This window comes from Vulpes lagopus, chromosome 13, assembly GCF_018345385.1.
Source record: "Vulpes lagopus strain Blue_001 chromosome 13, ASM1834538v1, whole genome shotgun sequence".
In the NCBI taxonomy this organism is placed as follows: Eukaryota; Metazoa; Chordata; class Mammalia; order Carnivora; family Canidae; genus Vulpes; species Vulpes lagopus.
In genome coordinates, this window is record NC_054836.1 from 55,814,054 (window position 1) to 55,833,235 (window position 19,182).

At 41.4% G+C, this 19,182-nt stretch overlaps 1 protein-coding gene across 10 annotated transcripts in view; it reads left to right on the forward strand.

The window, feature by feature from the left end:
• The window catches only part of ST7 (suppression of tumorigenicity 7), a 240,027-nt gene that overhangs the window by 104,076 nt on the left and 116,769 nt on the right, over positions 1-19,182 (forward strand). For 9 of the 10 annotated variants that reach the window (XM_041727674.1, XM_041727676.1, XM_041727673.1 and 6 more), the window contains one exon: positions 16,937-17,019. In XM_041727674.1, coding sequence (XP_041583608.1) covers positions 16,937-17,019 — 83 coding nt within the window. Of the gene's footprint in view, positions 1-15,592; positions 15,630-16,936; positions 17,020-19,182 lie in introns of those variants that run through there. The other variant, XM_041727679.1, reaches the window with a different exon arrangement.

A 19,182-nucleotide genomic window follows, 5' to 3' on the forward strand; every position in this document is an offset into this window, starting at 1 on the left:
TTTGGCAGTTAAGAAAAGTAAACCACACGAAAACTGCTTCTGGCCTCCTGCCTTTCCTGTATTACCTGATAGAAGATAATACACTTTATACATTGCCAGCGGCCAGGCGCGATGGGTACATGGGAAAGAAAAGTCATTACATACCCCGAGACTTCAAATAATGAAGTAAAGTAATAGGCTTTTGTTTAAATAAGGCTTTGAGAAATTAAACCGCCTAGATCTTTGTAATGCCATCGGGTAAGCTTAAACCAGCCCTAGATAATAAATAAATAAATAATAGTGTTCTAGTTAGAATCCCTGCAAAATTTGGAAATTCGGCTTTTCTTACGTCAGTGAGCTATCCTTAGTGACATGTTTTTTGCCAGTAAGTAGTGATGCTTTGGTGAATAATGCTCTTTTTGTATTTGTACTCTCTTTGAGTACAGATATACAATTTCATGGAGTGATTTCAAATTAATTAGTACCGCAGCAGAACTATGAGATGATATCACAATTTGGGTTATTGAGTGAATTTAATAATTCTAAGTACAGTCAGTTCATTCTCTCTAGCTTAATTCCAAGAAACTTGAACACTTTTAAAAAAATGATACTAGTGATATGCTCATGTGGTGAAAGTAATTCTTACCCCTTCCTGAGAATTTTCAGGAGAAATAAAAATTAAAATAATTACTGTAAAATACATGGCAAATCTGTTCAAATATATTCTATTCAAAAAAATTACACTGACTAGATCCTTCATGTTGCTTAAGTATGTAAGAACTCATAGTTTAAAGGTTCATAATTTAAAAAATTTTTGAGTATACATTGTAATGCCCATCGAATTCATCATGGTGAGAATTTTTACCTTGCCCCATTGGCAGAAATTCTAGGAGCTCATTATTAGTGAGGTGAGTCCTTTGTGATATGAATTGCAAACTTTGTATTTTTAGCTTAAATGCTATGCTGGATTTGTTATTAGAGATTTGTCATTTGCTTAGAGTTTAAAAGGACCTCAGAGTCCAAATCCTTCAATTTATCAATGAGAAAAATTAGCTCAGAGAGACATTATGCTTTTGATTCAAGAGACAGCAAATCTGATCCCTAGATCTTTTGTAGAAAGGAAAAAGTATTCCACTTAGCTGGAAGAAATTGAGAGACAGAGGGAAGAGCTTTAGTTGCAGTATGTTTATGTAATAATGGTTTTATACAACACTGACATAGAATCCAAAGCATAGTTTGTAGCTTCCTAATGTGGAGAAGATACAACGTGGCATTTCACTAATTTTAACAGTAGAGCAGAAAAAATAAGAATTTCAAGAACTATAATTGTTCTTTTTACAATCTTAGTTATAGGAGCATTGCTGATTAGATGTATTAATTAATCTAGCCATCTGGTGGCACCAATTAATTACACTTATTGGGTTATTATATAAACATTGTGAATCCAAGTTATCATGTTACTTTCATTCTTTCTAATGGAGTTATTATGCTCTTACCAACTTCTTATCATGCAGTAACTTGTATTATTTAAACCACACTCCTTAAAGCCCATGATGAAGCACTGACGTTCATGCCCATCTGGAAATAGCCGAATGCCAAGAAGGATGCTCTGCGTCAGGGTCATCTACTGTTATAAAGCATGAAAAAGAATGTAACAACAAAGAGTCATGGTTGTATGGATGCCTTTATGGGTGATGAAGTTTGAATTAGCATATGCAGAGCATTTTAAGACAATTAATGTCCACTCTGTTAGTTAATTGGTTGGGGTGAATTCTTTCTAGTGTTTCATTTGCCTTATAATTAGCTGTAGCTCAGCAATTAAATCATGTCACCAGCCCACTGTGATACTGAAGGATGGTGATAGTGCTTGGGTGGGTGGCACAGCTCCATACAGACTGTGCATATTAAATAAGTGTTGCTGGCTTCTTAAATGGCTCTCCTTCTTGGCTTGGGAACATTCTTTTAAGTTCTTGAATAATCTGTGTGTTATCTGTATACAATTGTAAATGCACTGAAACAGTAATTCCATATAAGATTTTGACCCGCAAGACTGTAGCACTGTAAATGTCAAAAATCATCCTCTTGTACCATCTTTCTGAAACTGGAATTCAGATACATATAAACATATATACATTTTCCTGTTTATTTCTCTTGGAAATCTTCTTAAGAAAGATCGGAGAGTTTTGTTGCTATCGTTGTTGCTATTAATCTGTCAACATATCCTTGAGGATCCCATTTAAACAAAAATAAATGGAAATATTCTTTTAAAATTTCTCCTAAATTGATGCTTTAAAAAATGTCTCATTCGTTGAAGTAAAAAAAATAGGATGTATTGGTTATTTTTAAATCTATGTGTACATTGGTTACCAGAATAATACACATATGTAAAAGATTTCAGACTATAGAGAATAAAAAAAGTATAAGGTGAAAGTTCCATGTAATCCCACCTCCGAGGATGTCTATTTTGTAGTTTCTAATTTTATGCCATGCATTGAAATTTTTTGCTCCTCCCACCTTGCCCCTGATTAAAAAACAGCAATGCATATAGTAGAAAATTTCAAGTCTCCAGGGAAGGAATAAAAAAAAACAAAAAAAAAAACAACCCACATGTAATTCTACCAATCAGAGGTGAGCACTATTGGGATGCTTGTCTTGTAACCTCCTTGTGTTTTTCTGTGCTTAGAAACTGTACCTACATCGATAGCAAATGTATCATCTGTGAATTTTTAAATTAAAAGTTTTATGTTCTGCCTTTTTAAAAAATTTTATTTATTTATTTGAGAGAGAGAGAGCAAGTATAAGCTGGAGGTTGGGCAGAGGGAGAGGGACAAGCAGACTCCTCGCTGAGCAGGGAACCTGACACCGAGGGATCCCAGGGAACATAACACTGAGATCATGACCGGAGCCAAAGTCAGGCACTTAATTGACTGAGCCACCCACACAGCCTATATTCTGTTTTTTATACTAAAAGATGGTGATTTTTCATGTCATTTATGATGTGATCTTTAATGGCTGCATACTATTCTTTCATAATGGCCATATAGTATTTAACCATTTTTCTTGTTTTATATTTACTGTTTTTTTCTGCTTTTAAAATAATATATAAGTATATTTAGCTGAATAAATATGTTCCTGGATGTGTAGTAATTAAAAAAAAAAAGCTACAGAAATGTGCTCAGTTCACATGTACAAAACTTCTAGGATGGACAAGTGGATGAACAAGATTTCATCATAGTTTTAGGATGATGTTAGCAACTAAACTAGCAAATTCCAAGTTTAAGGTTATTAATTTATGTAGATAATCAATCTTCTAGGTTTAAACATTCTGGATTTAGGTTATTCAGATCTTTTAGTTGGATGTATGTGTCACCACATTTGTGCAAGGGAAGCCTTGAAAGGTGTATTTTTTTTTAAAGATTTTATTTATTTATTCATGAGAGACACACACAGAGAGAGAGAGGCAGAGACACAGGCAGAGGGAGAAGCAGGCTCCATGCAGGGAGCCTGACATGGGACTTGATCCTGGGTCTCCAGGATCACACCCTGGGCTAAAGGTGGCGCTAAACCGCTGAGCCACCCGGCCTGCCCAAAAGGTGTGTTTTTAATATATTCTTGTTTATGTCCCTGAGTTTTATGTCCATTGAATCTTTGGAGCTGTGTATATCACACCAATACCTAAATCCAAAGTGAAAAAGGGTCAAACACAGGATTTAGAGGATTCTCAGTAACATGTAGGACAGACTGTCTTGGGTATGGTAACTTTAGGATGCTTTCAGTTTCTTTCTTGTTTTAGCAGAGCTTACTCTAGGAGGAGAAAATATATTATTTATTTTGTTTCAAAATAAAATAAAAAATACTTGTAACTTGAAAATGTAAAAGGATACTATCTCAAGTGTTGATTAAAGCAATAATTTTATGATTAGTAGAACCACAGTTTTGTGATGCAGTAACTGTAGTAGCTGTTGCATAAGGAGCTAATATGATTTGGTGTCCAATACTGCCCTAGGACTCTCTTGCCACTCTAAGTAATTCTCACGGAGGCCAGGATAATGGTATATGTATGGCAGGTCTGAATACTTTGGTTTTAGACATTTGACAGTGCTGCCTCTTTCTGTGTAAACTATCTGGCCCTGATATTGTCTTGACTCACGGTGAGGTAAATGAACAACATAGAGAATAAAATAGAATATAGCACAGAATGCATCAGAATGTGCAGACATCATCCTTCATTGCTAATAATAGCCTTAAGGGCGAGTTAGTTCTTTAACATGAGGTTTGTGTGGTAACGAATGGCTCAGTAATCAGCCACCGTCCTCCCTTACCCCCACTCAGGAGGAAGTCATTGCTGGGCCTGCATGCCCTAGACTGAGACTGTGGTTTGGGGCAGCCCCTTGCTCTCAGACCCCAGAGGGCTTCCTGAGCCCAGCCATAGGGCCTGGCTTTGGAGCAAGCACCAGATTGCTGTTTCAGAAAAGTCAGTGAGCATTGGAAACCTCAAAAAGCAAATCTGAAACTTAGACATTTCTTCTCTTAGTTTTGTCTCCCCAAATGTAGGGTCAGTTACCCAAAAGAAAGGTACGTTCCCGAGGGGAAAGAGCCCGGGCTTTGGAATTAGGCAGAGCTGTGTTCAAATTAAGGCTCAGCCCTTAATAGCTGTATGTCCTTGAGTGAGTCATTTAACCTCAGGAAGCCTTGATTTCATCCATATTACATGAGGATAATTTAACTTTGCAGGGCTGTGGTGGGAATCAAATGATTAAAAATATATGTTAAGCACCCAGTACAGTGCCTGACACATAGTAGCCCTCAGCGGATGGTCAGTAACTGTTAGCCTTTCCTTCCACCGTATTTGTTGAACTGAAACGAGTATTTACAAGTATGGCCTGATAAGACTTTTTTTTTTGGCCCTATAACAATGACTTTGGACATTTTACAGATAACGATCTAAATGCTATTGAAGGTAGCATTTTTGCAAATCACTTACTGTACTTGCTTACTGAGTAGTCATGTTAAGTATTTCTTTATGCTTTAGTCTCTACATCTTTGGCTAGTGTTATTTTATCTTAGCGAATTATTCCGAAGAGAAGCTTAGCACTTTGCGTGTTACCATTAGCAGTGCTGTGTGTGCTAGTTTTTCTTCTTTTTTTTTTTTCCTCTTGGCAGTTCTGGGTTGAGTGTGGTGGTGGTATTTTTTGAAAATTTTTCTGTATTTTTTAGAATGTTGGGGAAAAACAACCTTGAACATCAATCCACATTTTTTTCTTTTAAAATGGGTTTGTTTTTATAGTAACATGATGATTGGCCTTTCAATGGTAATACCGTTTATAATACAGCTAGTTAGGGGTGCCTTCTGACTTTGTGGCACAGGATTTCTTGGTATGAGGTTGACTGACTCAGATCAGACCCAGGTCTGTGGCCTCATTAACCTTGGGCTTTAACCAACTACTGATCCCCATGGAGGTAGACTGCCTGGGCTCTAGGATCTGTGCATTAGACAGTTGCTAATTAAAAACATCTTTTCTTTTTTCATCTTTCTTTCTTTCTTTCTTTCTTTCTTTCTTTCTTTCTTTCTTTCTTTCTTATGAATGGGTCATTCACAGTGAGGCTTGAGAAAGTCTCAACAGATTTAAAAGAGAGAGAAACTTTAAGGGATTGGGAGCGTTTGTATTAGGGATGACAAAGGGGTTCTGGAATTTAAATGCGTCTTTTAAATACATTTTAAGAAAAACTGGCTTACTGAGTTTTGAAAATACCAGTGCTCCAGTTTCCATTTACTGTCACCTATAGACCTTATTTAGAGCTAGGTGCATTTGTGATTTACCACTTATAATTTGCTATCAGCCCTAGACCTGGGGAGATAATTTTAGGTGCCCGTTGGAATAGTAGCCAGTCATTTGATGCAAATGCAAAGCCAAATCTAGTTACTGGAATTGAAAATAATGTAGCCAGTCTTTGAACAACCAGGCAGTTGGAACAGCTGAATTCTTAAAATATTAGTCTGTCTAGTGGCTTCCCCTGTGGCTTCTTATCTGTTGGTTAGGCATCTCATTCAGAGAGAGAGAGAGAGAGCCTTAACAGAGCTTCCAGAAGACTTGCCCTAGCTTTTCACTCAGAAGAGAAGTAAATTAGTCATTGTAGTGTTAGAGAATATAATGAAAATAAAAACCTAACTTAAAATCAGATTTCAATTTTACTACCCCATGGCAGGCAGTTGCTTCTTTGGCCTAAAATATTGTCTTCCTTTGAAGCAAACTCTTCAGCTATAAATTAGCAGGTTTCAAAACAAAGCAAGTAAACTATTAGAAAGTCCAAAGATCAGAATCAATAGAATAGAAAGTTTATTTTTCTTTTGTCATTTAATCTCAACTGATCAAACAGGAACATACATACGTGTAACTGTCAGGTTCAGACTTAGGTCACTTAAAGTGCTTTAACTCTAATTATTCTTTTAAGATTCATTTAAAAAGAAGAATCTCGGGGATCCCTGGGTGGCGCAGCGGTTTGGCGCCTGCCTTTGGCCCAGGGCGCGATCCTGGAGACCCGGGATCGAATCCCACATCGGGCTCCCGGTGCATGGAGCCTGCTTCTCCCTCTGCCATGTCTCTGCCTCTCTCTCTCTCTCTGTGACTATCATAAATAAATAAAATAAATGTTTTTTAAAAAAAAAAGAATCTCAGAGAAAGTAAACACATTTCCAATGATTAATCATATGTCTTTATAAGTTTGGTATAAAAATGAGCCAGGATTGGATTTCTCAAGGTGGATCTTGTTGCAGTGGAATTAATTTAAATTTTATTCCTAATTCACTTGCTGGTTCATATGGTGCTATTTATATTTTCTTTTAACTTAAGTCCCACTTAATGATAAATTCTCTTCTTCTCTTTCCTGCCAGACTTCCTGTAGATGTAGCCTATGCTTGTTGCCATAATTCCTTACCACTTATTTTCTGAAATCACTTGCAATTTGACTTTCGCCCCACTTTGCCAATGTTCTCCAGACTCTCATCCTTTATGTCACATTGGTTTTTTTTTTGTTTCTTCCCAAGATTTTATTTATTTATCCATGAGAGCCACAGGCAGAGGGAGAAGCAGACTCCATGCAGGAAGCCTGACCGGAGACTCGATCCTGGGTCACACTCTGTGCCAAAGGCAGACACTCAGCCACTGAGCCGCCCAGACGCCCCGTATGTCACATTGTTAAGAGCCACGTAGTGTTGCATTTACCTCTGCAAATCTGATCTGCTCAGCCTCTCACCCTGGTGGTATTACAGGAGCTCCCCTCTAAGGCAACTCACCATTTCGCCGTAACTAGATATATGTCTTACATTGCTTTTCAGGGAGTGTCTTCTCACTGTGTGCAAAGCCTGATTTTCTCGCCCTGGCGTTTGAGCCAGCATCTCCCACTGCCACTCCTCGTCCTGCCGGTAGGACGCCAACCCAGTCCTTTTGTGCAGGCGCTAGCGTCTGTGTGTCATCTGGACCTTCGCTTCACTTCTCTCTAGGCTAATGATAAAAGCTTATCCTTCTTCCAAAGCCCAGAGGGAAGGCCATCTCATTTATTAAGCTTTTCTGACCCGAAGTAGTATTTTCTTCCTCTAGATTTTGTCTCTAACCCTCTTCTGATAAGTTTTGCATCGTGTCCTGTGTGGGCATCTTCTTTTCCCTTCTCAGTCTCATCGCATCATTTTATTTCCCAACTCCAGTATCTGGTTCAGTGTCTTGTACTTTTTATAAGTGAAGTACCTTTCGGACAGGTTAGGGGACTAGCCGATGTTCATAAACGCGGAGTGTTTGCCGAGTGGGGTTTAGGAACAGAGGGGGCTGCACCTGCGTGGAGCGCACTGCGGGGCGCGGTGGCAGCGAGCGTCCTCCGTTCCAGGCTAGAGCTGCCCGGGTCTGCACAGCCGTGTCCGTTCGAGCCTCTGTCTCCGGCAGCGTGACCGTGAGGGAGGTTTTCGCCCCTCAGAGACAGGTACCTTTATTCTTCCTGATGGTAAATAGTTTATGAGAAACAGAAAGATTCATAAGATGATCTTCGACCTGGGGCCCCTGGGTGGCTCAGCTGGTTAAACGTCTGCCTTCGGCTCAGGTCACAATCCCAGGCTCTTGGGACTGAGCCCCACATCAGGGTCCCCACTCGGCGGGGAGCCTGCTTCTCCCTCTCCTTCCACCTGCCACTCACCCTGCTTGTGCTCACTCTCTCTCTGTCAAATAAATAAATAAATTTTTTTTTCTTTTTTTTAAAAAAAGGTCTTCCACCCTAAATTCAGAAGTATTTTAAAGGGCTAAAATGGTAAGACTTCTATAATCCGTTCTCCTGTTCTCAGCCAGGGCAGAGTTCCACATCATTAGCCTGTCTGTAAATAAAAGTGAACAGATCATCCGAGATCCTGCTCCACCGCCCTTGAGGGCTGGCTACTGAAGTTTGTATGTGACCAGGCTTTGGGCATTCCTTCGTGGTTTGATGGAAGCAGGGGACAAGCAGCCATGAAGACTGAACGCTCTGATACAGTTTCCCAGGTCACAGCTGAGAAGGGAAAGAAGGAATGTGCTCGGCTCAACTCCTCAGTAGAGCCAGATGCCCAGCAAAGCAGAAATAGAACCCCTGTAAGGTCGCCAGGGCTACCTCAAGGGTAGAGAGGAGAACAGACAGCATGATTTATGAGGATTTCTTGCTGTTGGGATGGGTCTAGAATTATATCTCCATGTCTTTTCCTCACCAGGATAAATTCCCCAGGATTTATCAAGGGAATTGTGGTGCGTAAAAGCTTGAGATGCTCTCAGGAGACTGGGGTGAAGGGCAAGGAGAGGAGAAGCAAAAGCAACAGATGAGAAAACGTGCTTATGGTGTGCTTGTAATCTTCTCTTGAACCGATGCTGTGCCCAGATGTAAAACTGATTTTTTTGGGTGGGGGAGGAACATGCAAATGTTGTATATTTAAAGTGTGCCTAGAAAAAAAAAAGAAAGTCTTTTTACTGGGGTATAAAATAGAGATGCTTGATTCCCATATTGCAAAAAATTACTCTGAGCTTCTACTTTAACACTAGTTGGTTTACAAAAGACAATTACAGATCCGTGCGTGGAATGACATGTTGTCATGGCAACAGAGGTTGAAGTTGCATTTCATTTATGAGCAGTGCAAAAGGCAGCTCTGGGGCAGATAGAATTGGCATGTCTTAACACCCTTTGTGGACAAACTGTCATCAGCCACAGATACCAGGTATCCACCCTGATTCTCACTTTTGTGAATCACGCACAACTGCATCTGTTTTATATTGCTGCGTGACAAATTACCACACATTTATTATCTTATGGTTTCCATGGGTCTAAGCTGGGATTTTTGCTCTGGGTGTTACCAGGCCATAATCAAGGTGTCGACAAGGCTGTGATCTTACCTGCAAGCTCAACTGGGGAAGAATCTACTTCCGAGTTGACTAGGTCTATTGGCAGAAATCATCGTTGTCGAGCTGAGGCCTTCAGTTTCTTCCTTGCTGCCGTCCTCAGCCCCTAGCTCAGCCCCTAGAGGCTGCTTCCAGTCCATTGCTGCATAGGCCTCTCGCATGGTCACTCTCTTCATTACACTAGCACCAAGGATCTCCAGCACGTCTGCTACTGGGAGGGTATCTTACGTATATGTTTGCTGGAAGCAAGTCCTGTGTTCCACATTCAGGGGGAGGGAGTTACGTAAAGACATGAGCCACCAGGAGGTAGGGATCTTTATGGGTCACTTTAGAGTTTATCCATCACAGTGTCATTGTGAGAAAAAGGGCAGGTTCTTTCATTTTAAAAAGCTGTACCATCTGGAAATCTGTTCGAAATTAGCATATGTGTAACTTAGAATATTAAAGCTTACGGTTTTCATTCTTTTGTCCTTTGGTAAATGAGGAAGAGAAGTGAGGTTGTAACGCTACTTAGTGGAATCTGACAGGAGGGAAGAGAGCGGTTAGCTGGGTTGAAAGAACAGTAAAATGAAAGAAGGGAATATTCCCTGTTCTCACACAGAAAAATGCGAGTGATGGAATAAACTATTCCTGTGTGTTCCCTGACCCACTTTGGAGGTCTGAGAAAACAGTTTGAGAGACGATTCCTGCGAGACTAGCATGTGCCTTCATGTACTTTATGTAGACATGGGACTCTGCGTACTTTCTGTGATTAAATCGGAAATGTTGCTTTGGATGAAATGGACAATTTTCCAGTCCATCTTGATTATCACTTGTATACCTTGGAAGGTATCATGGCCTTAATTATTTGTTCTTTGTATTTAAAACATTGGTAAACCATCATACTTTTTAGGTTCTAGTTTAGGCTTTAATACAGCATATGCTCTAGGCCACATGGGGACTTGATACAACTAAGGAACGGGATTGCAGGTTTCCACGTGGCCTGTGGCTGAGTTCATTGATCCCACAGCATGGCAGGGTTAGGGGGGGTCCACTAATTTCTTTGCCTTCTAAAATAGTTGCTTTCAGACTCACCCTCGAGTTTTTTACCACCTCTAGCAAGTAGAATTCAGTTAAAGGGACCCTTCTAATGCCTGGCACTTCATTTATCTTGTGGGGCATCCATGTTCAGCATAGGGCAAATCACGGTGCAGGTGATTTACTTCTTGGGCTGTGGCCTGTACCCCAGTGGTTGGCACAAGAAGCAGGTGCTGCTGCTACGACTACATTGATATTAGTGCAGTCAGCTGAGCTGCTTCTGCCTCCTACAGCGGGACCAGTGTGAGATGTCACGTCACAAAAGGGAGGGTAACGTAAACGTAAATAACAATGATAAACACGTATTACTTGCAGAGGTTTACCGTGTTAGGCACTTTATCCACACTAATGCATTCAGTCCTCCCAGCAACCCTGCAGCTAGAGAGATGTTATTCTGGTAAATTTTGTGGACAGTGAAACAGCCTCGGAAGTACAGATTCAGGGCTGTGTTGAGATAAATGTTACTTTCTTTACGAAGAAAAGTACGCAAACCAGAGTCCCCTATTCCTTAGGTGATTTTTTTTTTTGTTCGTTTTTTTGTTTTTTGTTTTGTTTTACTTGGGCCACATTGCACGTCTACTCATTGCATGCAGTTGTTCGTGAGAAAAGCTCCATAGATCATTTGGGAGGCCAAACAGCAGTGGACACCCTTAAGTTTAGAAATCCAGTGTGGACCCCAATTGGCTGACTTCTCATCCGAGAATAGCCACTTGCTGCCAGTCAGTCCGTATCCCATGTATTGGTATGCCAGGCACTTTAGGAAGCAGCCTCCCATACTTCGTACTGATCCCCCACCGGTGCCTCGACATGGCCGGGTAACTCCGCGGCACTCGTCCTGCCTTCCCCGTCCCTTGTCCCCTGCGTGGGCTCACACGGATGGCCCCGCAGCTGCAGCACCGTGTGGAATGCTCGACAGCTCTACCTCTCACCGGCCCTGTGCCCTTGCAGCTGCAGGCAGCATCTGGATAGCTCCTGATTCATCCTACGAGTCTCAGACAGGAGGCTTAGTCTTGGCAGAAACTTCTCCTGATGCCCTAATCCCTTTGGGCTACCCTGCGCTTTTATAATTCTCTGCGATATTTGCTTAGCCATTTCCTTGGCTCTCTCACCTGTTGGGTTGTGAGCCCGGTGGGGGCAGGAACAGTGCTTCCCAGCATCTGGCCCAGGCTAGGTACCAGGAGTCGGTGCCGACGTGTGGAGAGGATGCACGTGTCCTCTGGGCCTCGGGGCAGCGGCCCCTGGGAGAGTGTGGGCCTTCCCCGGGACCTCCCCGCCACCGCTGGCTTCGCAGTGGCAGACCGAGGCTCCTAACCCAGGTATCTTTCCCAGGGAAAATGCTATTTACCCAAAGTCTCTTCAGTTCCTTTTCGCCGAAATAAACTAAATAGCCTAAATAAACTTTGTTTTGTTTTTAAGATTTTGTTTATTCATGAGAGACAGAGAGAGGCAGAGACACAGGCAGAGGGAGAAGCAGGCTCCCTATGGGGAGCGCAACGCAGGACCCGATCCCAGGACCCCGGGGTCACGACCTGAGCCTAAGGCAGACGCTCAACCGCTGAGCCACCCAAGCGTCCCATAAACTTACTTTCTTTAATTTTCTTTCTAGGGACTTTATTTCTAACATTTTCAATGGTTGATGATGGTTATTTTATGACTTTCTGAAGTTTTCCTATTTCACATGCCGTATTTTAGACAGGCTTTAAGAGGGACACAGGACAGACTCTGGGGTCTTGTAGACCTTATCACACTACTTCCTCTGTTGCCTTAGGCTTCTCGTTCCAGGGCTTCTCTGTGTGAGGTAGGAAGTGTCTGAGGACACGAACACAGGGTTTTGTGTTCCCTCTGGTTTGCAGAGGTCTCTTCCAGGCGCGTGGTTTGGGAATCGCTTGTGCTCTAAAGACTGAGAGGAGGCACGTATGTGCTGGGAGACGGGGCTGTGGCTGCTCCTCAGACGCGGCCGCCCGGGGCCTTCCACGCGTCCTGAGTCAGCTCTGCTCATAGGACCGATCCTTCACTTCCCCAGCTGACTCCTCAGCATCTCTTCTGCGATCCGGAGAGCTCGTTTCATGCTCTTTAAAAATAGAGAGTTTTGGGATCCCTTGGGATCCCTGGGTGGTGCAGCGGTTTGGCACCTGCCTTTGGCCCAGGGCGCGATCCTGGAGACCCGGGATCGAATCCCACGTCGGGCTCCCGGTGCATGGAGCCTGCTTCTCCCTCTGCCTGTGTCTCTGCCTCTCTCTCTCTGTGTGTGTGTGTGTGTGTGTGACTATCATAAATAAAAAATAATAATAAAATAAAAAGAGAAAGTTTTGCCTTTTTTTTTTTTTTTATATAAGTCAGCTCTCCCCGAGAGCGGGTGTCCTCGGGTGGTTCAGCTCCCCTCCGTGTCCCCAGCCTCCGACCCAGTGTCTTTGCAGGCCGCGCTGCAGCCCTTCCCGTGGGCTCGTCGGTCAGGTGGGAGGACGGTACCGTTAACGATGAGCGTCACCAGGTCCCGGGGGCCGCCCTGAGCAGCTACTGCAGGGTCTGGGAGCAGCCCCGGGGGTGTCCTGCCGCAGCACACGCAAGGCCTTTGCTTTGTCAGTTTCTGTCTCTGGGCTGAAATAGGACGTTATTGAGATTTTATGAATCTGTTCTTCACAAGGCTAGATTAGTCTTTGTTTGTTCTTGAATCTGTTTTGCCAGCCCCAGCAGGTAGGGAGGAAACGGTGACGTGTCTGGAGATTTCCAGAAAAGCCAGTTTACGTTTCAAAGCGTATCCCCCGCCGTTTTCAGCTGCAGATCTTAGGTACTGTATCAGGCCCTCCTGTGTCTCGACAGGTAATTGCTAGTAGCCCTCATCGCTGGTGAAGGAACACCTAGGCAAGGTAGTCCTTGCTTCAAGGTATTCAGTGTGGTCTACAGGGTTCAGCCCTCCTAATTTAATGAGGGAGTCTCCAACCAGATTCTCGGCTCCTGCGCGCCGACCTGCCTTTCCCCCCTGGGGCTGCACCCACCCAAGATAACATCGTAGGGAACTTGTCTTTAAAGATCAGAGGTAAATATAAGTACAGTGTTAAAAACATCCAGTCTTTTAGTCTGATTTACCTAGAGTTCTTCTCCTTTTGTAATGAAGGGCTTTCCATGTGCTGCTTTGTTCCTTCATGCTTGGTAGCAGTATCTTAGGCAGCCTAGGATGGCATGAGCCTGAACTTGGGGGCAGGACTGCTGCTGTTGCCCACCTCTCTCTGTGAAATAACATGAATAATAGTATTGACCTCAAAGAGCTGAAGTGGGAATGAAACTCTCTGGCTTGTGAAAGTGCTTTGTTACTGGCTTTAAGTACATAGATAGATGGAAATGGCAAGTATTAAGTATCATTATTTATGCCCAGAGTTGCCAAATGCCACGTCTTAGTAATTTTAGCCAGGATATTCAGTAAGACCCATCTCCCACTCTCTGAAATGTTTGGTTCTTCTCTGTGTGTGTCTCTATTTCTTTTTATGACTTCCATGATCTCTCAACTCTAGTAGCTTTCTACAACTGGATATAACAGAGAAGCATCTTTTAATAATTAATTACCACTGCTGTATAATCTTAAGAAAAACCAAATGGGAACACTGTTTAATCTCTGTAGATAACTCACATTATTTATTTTTTTACTGATCAATTCTTTTTTTAAAAAAATATTTATTTATTTGACGGGATGGGGAGAGAGAGAGAGTGAGCTCACAAGCAGGGGGAGCAGGAGAGGGAGAAGCAGGTTCCTTGCGGATCGAGATGCCCAACCTGGAGCTTGATCCCAGGACTTTGGGATCATGACCTGAGCCAAACAGACAGTTAGCTGAGCCACCCGGGAATCCCTAATCAATTAATTTTTGAGAGTTTTGCCTACAGTGGACTCAATGATTTTCAGGAAAAAATCTTTCCCCTCCATTGATACATGCTTTTATTGCTGAGAAGTTTCTAATTCAGGCACATCTTTTCCTCTTTCTTTTAGAAATGGGTTTCATAGAATTTTAAACTCACTGTCTCCAGAAACCTACTGAAAAATATATGATACAGATATGAGAGTTCATAACTATAAAATAAAGCAAAAACTGCTTTGGTGACTTCTTAAAAAATAATGGGGAATGTGGGGTCATTTATAGTGTGACGATGTGAATTTTGAGAATTTTAGGTACTTCAGAATCAGACTGGCAGTTACGAGCTCTGCTTTTGTTTAATATTTTCCCTTTAAAAAATCTTCCTCTTTCCACTGACTTGCTTGGAAATGACAAATCACCACATCTTTGGTGTTTTTTTTTTTTTTTTTTCCCCTTCATCTTTGGGTTTTTTAATGGCCAAGCAAACCCAGCCTTAAATCAGCTGTAAGTCTGCAGTCCAAGGCTGATTGCTCCTTCTGTGCCTTTCTCTCTTTCTCCAAAAGTCCTCTTAGTCAAATTGTGACTGTCAACTGAACACATTGTATTAGTTCAGACTTTTGAGATTACAAGTGATAGTCCCCAAGTCACACTCATTTAAGAGTGGGTGCAGGGGAAGGATGCCCTGTAGCCAGGAAGGATGACATCAGCGTGCCCTTCAACGTCTGCATCTCTGCAGAGGGCCCATAGCTCAAGTTCCTAACCCCCTCAACCTGTGCAACTGTTTGGAAAGGCTGTGATCTTTTCTCAGCACCTCAAAGCAGGCCTCTTATTCTATTGACCTTGCCCTTCTGTGTGTCCCTCCTTTTGTGTGCGCTGGTCTAGTAACCTCCTGCTTATTCTCCCCGACATCTTTTCCAACCCTCAGCCCGTGGTGTGTCCCTTTTAGGTGTTCTTTATAACCTATGCTCAGGACTTGTGCATGCACTTATCAAACTTTATGGTAATGGCTTGTTTATTTGTTCATTTCCTAACTAGTCTGTAGTCTTCTAGAGGGTGGGAACTGTGTCTGATTCATGCTTCCATTCCTTGTCCATGGTCTCATTCATAAATAGAGAGAACTGTTTGTTGAATGAGTGAACATGGATCTACGGTCATGTTGGTGACTTTGCTTTCTGGGCTGAGCTCAGGACAAATGCCAAAGCCTTTCCCCTAATGATATCCGAGCCCAGCTTCTAACGTCCTTCATTCTAAAGCCAGACCAGCGTGATCCTCTTCCACAAACAGACTCAGTAAAGAAATGTGAATATGCATGCAAAAAGCTCTTTAGGTCAGTAGTTTTGGTAATAATTAAGGTTGCATGCAATATCTAGATACAAATGATAATGACTTAAAATATCTTTATAAAGTGTGGAAGTGACCCTTACTTAATGGGCAGCCAGATCAACTATATCAACAGTTGATATGAACAGAGTGGCAGAAATTGGTCAGGAAGGTGCTTGACTGCGCATTCATTTTTAGTGGTTTATTTTTCATCTTTATTCCATTGACTCCAGTTCTTTTGATGAACAGCCTAACAGCCTATTAAGTAAGGTGAAAAATCTTTTATTAATGCATGCAAACTTTGTCAATTTGTCCTTCCTTTTCAAGAGTAATAGTATTAGAATCTTTAATAACTGCCTAATACACAGTTGATCCTTGAATGACATTGGATCGTTCCTGGGTCCACTTACACCATATAGCACTGAAAATGTATTTTCTTTTCCTTACAGTTCTCTTAACCTTTTCTCTAGTTTACTTTATTGTAAGAATACAGTATGTAGTGCAAATAATATGCAAAATATGTGTTAATTGACTCTATGTTATTGGTAAGGCTTCAGGCAATAGTAGACTATTAGTAAAGTTTTGGGAAGAGTCAAAAGTTATATGCAGATTTTTGTCTATGTGGGGGTTTGGTGCCTCTAATACCCACACATTCAAGGATCGACTGAATATAGTTATTTTCCATTTGTCCCAAAGTTGAAGTTCTCCTTGTTGGTTCATTAAGACCTTTAATGTGGGACATGTGGGGGCGCTCAGTCAGTTAAGCATCTGCCTTTGGCTGAGGTCATGATCCCAGGGTTCTGGGATCGAGTTCCACATCAGGCTCCCAGCTCAGCGGGGAGTCTGCTTCTCTCTCTGCCCCCTCCCTCCCAGTAATCTCTCATCAATAAATAAAAATCTTTCTCTCTCTCTCATCAATAAATAAAATCTTTAAAAAAGCCTCTCTCTCATCAATAAATAAAATCTTTAAAAAAGCCTCTAATTTGTGGGTCTCACAAAATAGATAAGGGTCTTCTCTTTCTGACATTTTAGTAACCAGCTGTTATTAGACTCCTCAGTGGTATGAGCCCATGAAAACCATTCACAACAATAGCTTTGATAGATAGAAACTAAAAAGCTGCTTTTTTTCTTTTTTATGTGGTGATTTTCTTTATAGCCCTTGACACTTAGCATTCTGAGCCTTTGTGATGCTGAACCATTTTTAATGGGACTTTGTTATGATTCTAAGAATTTTTGTCATCGGAAACAAATGGAACAGTCTGTTTTATTGACCTACTTATGCATTCCTTATTCTTCTCCTTCTTTTTTTTTCAGTGAGCATGTTTTTGAACACATTAACACCGAAGTTCTACGTGGCCCTGACAGGCACTTCCTCACTAATATCAGGGCTCATTTTGGTAAGTGGTAGAGTCCTTCCTATTTAAAAGCATGCTGATTACTAATATGTCAATATATGTACAGGAAATAATTCTGGAAGAATATATACCAGCAGTTTACAGTGATTTATCTTGCAAGTGTATATATGTGGGGTGGTTGGACTTACAGAAGCCTTCCACTGCTCAGATTACGTATTTCTAAAATATTTGAAACAAAATTTAAATAGTAACGTGTTACTTTTGTTGAGGGGGAAGAGCAACACATAAATAAAACAGAATTTAAAGGAAGATAATTCTGTGTCAAATTCTAGTGTCTGACATAACTGAAAAATACGTGCAACTCAGTTCAACTACAAATGTTTTTCATCATTCTTTTCAAAATGGATTATTGGCCATAATCAAGATGAGCAGAAATATAGCCCAGTTTGTTTGTTTCTTCCTTTCATTTTGTTTTTTAGATTTTATTTAAATTCAGGTTAGTTAACGTATACTATACCTTTAGTTTCAGGGTAGAATTTAGTGATTGACCATTTGCATGTGACACCCAATGCTCATTACATCAAGTGCCCTCCTTAATGCCCAATTACCCCTTCCTGCCCATCTCTCATTCAGCACCCCTCAGACTGTTCTTTATAGGTAAGAGTCTATTATGGTTTTTCTCTCTCTTTTTGTCTTATTTTATTTTTCCTTCCCTTCCCCAAGTTTATCAGTTTTGTTAAATTCCACGTGAGTGAAATCAGAGGGTATTTGTCTTTCTCTGATTGACTTATTTCACTTAGCATAACACACTCTGGCTCCATCCATGTTATTGCAAATAGCAAGATTTCATTCTTTTTGATATCGGCTGGGTAATATTCCATTGTATGTATCAATACCATATCTTCTTTATCCATTTGTCCATTGGTGAACATCTGGGCTCTTTCCATAGTTTGGCTATTGTGGATAGTGACATTGGAGTGCATGTGCCCCTTCCCATCACTATTTTTATATCTTTTGGGTAAATACCCAGTAATGCAATTGCTGGGTCATGGGGTAGTTCTGTTTTTAACTTTTTGGTAAACCTCCATACTGTTTCCCACAGTGGCTGCTCCAGTTGACTGACATTCCCACCAACACTGTAAGAGGGTTCCCCTTTTTCTGCATCCTTGCCAACATTTGTTGTTTACTGAGTTATTAATTTTAGCCATTCTGACTGGTTTGAGGTGTTATCTCCTTGTGGTTAGCCCAGTTTCTTTAAATGTATTGAGGTGAATGTGGCAGTTCTAAGCTTTTTGGCTCTTTATCTTCTTTTCCTTCAAAATTTACATTGCCCGGGCAGCCCTGGTGGCGCAGCGGTTTAGCGCCGCCAACAGCCTGGGGTGTGATCCTGGAGAGCCGGGATCAAGTCCCACATCAGGCTTCCTGCAAGGAGCCTGCTTCTCCCTCTGTCTGTGTCTCTGCCTCTCTCTCTCTATCTCTGAATAAAAAAAAAAAACCAAAAAAACAAAAACCCAAAATTTACATTTCCCTATTCCTTCCTTTCAAAAATTCCCAGTAGGCAAAAGCAATGATAATCATCTCATAGCTCCATTAGTTTATGCTCTAAATAATTACAAGTGTGATAAATTATAACACCTGACATAGTTGTTTTTTTTTAAATTTAAGTGACCTTAAAGAGAAGTTTAAGAATTTTTTTTGTTTTTTTTTGTCTACACATAATGCTGTAATACCTAATTTTTATAGATAGAAGAATAAGAAAAAAAGATATCACAGAATTAATGTTAAGAGAACAGCACTAAAAGTACACAAGTTTTAGGGGAAAAGGCCACAAAAATGTGAAACAAATACATAGATGAACCTAGAACAATGGAGAGTTTCAGACGCTTGAGCTTGTAGGAAGCCAGAGTAAGCAGATAGAGCATGTATGCAGGGCAGAAACCCACAAACAGCTTAAAGAAGTGGTGGTGGTATGGCGAGCATTTTTGTGTGTGTGAGGTCAAAGCATATTCAGGTTAAGCGTGCTCTGCTGCATCACATGGGTTACTGGACTCAAGGGAGGAGATGTTTAAAGTTGATATTACTGGGCCAATACTGTGAAGAACATCAGCAGGAACCACTCCAATATGGTTTTATAAATGGAATCCACATGGAAAGCCCGATACTGACTGCAGAGACCAAGCCAAGGTGAAGGAAGCATATTAAAAC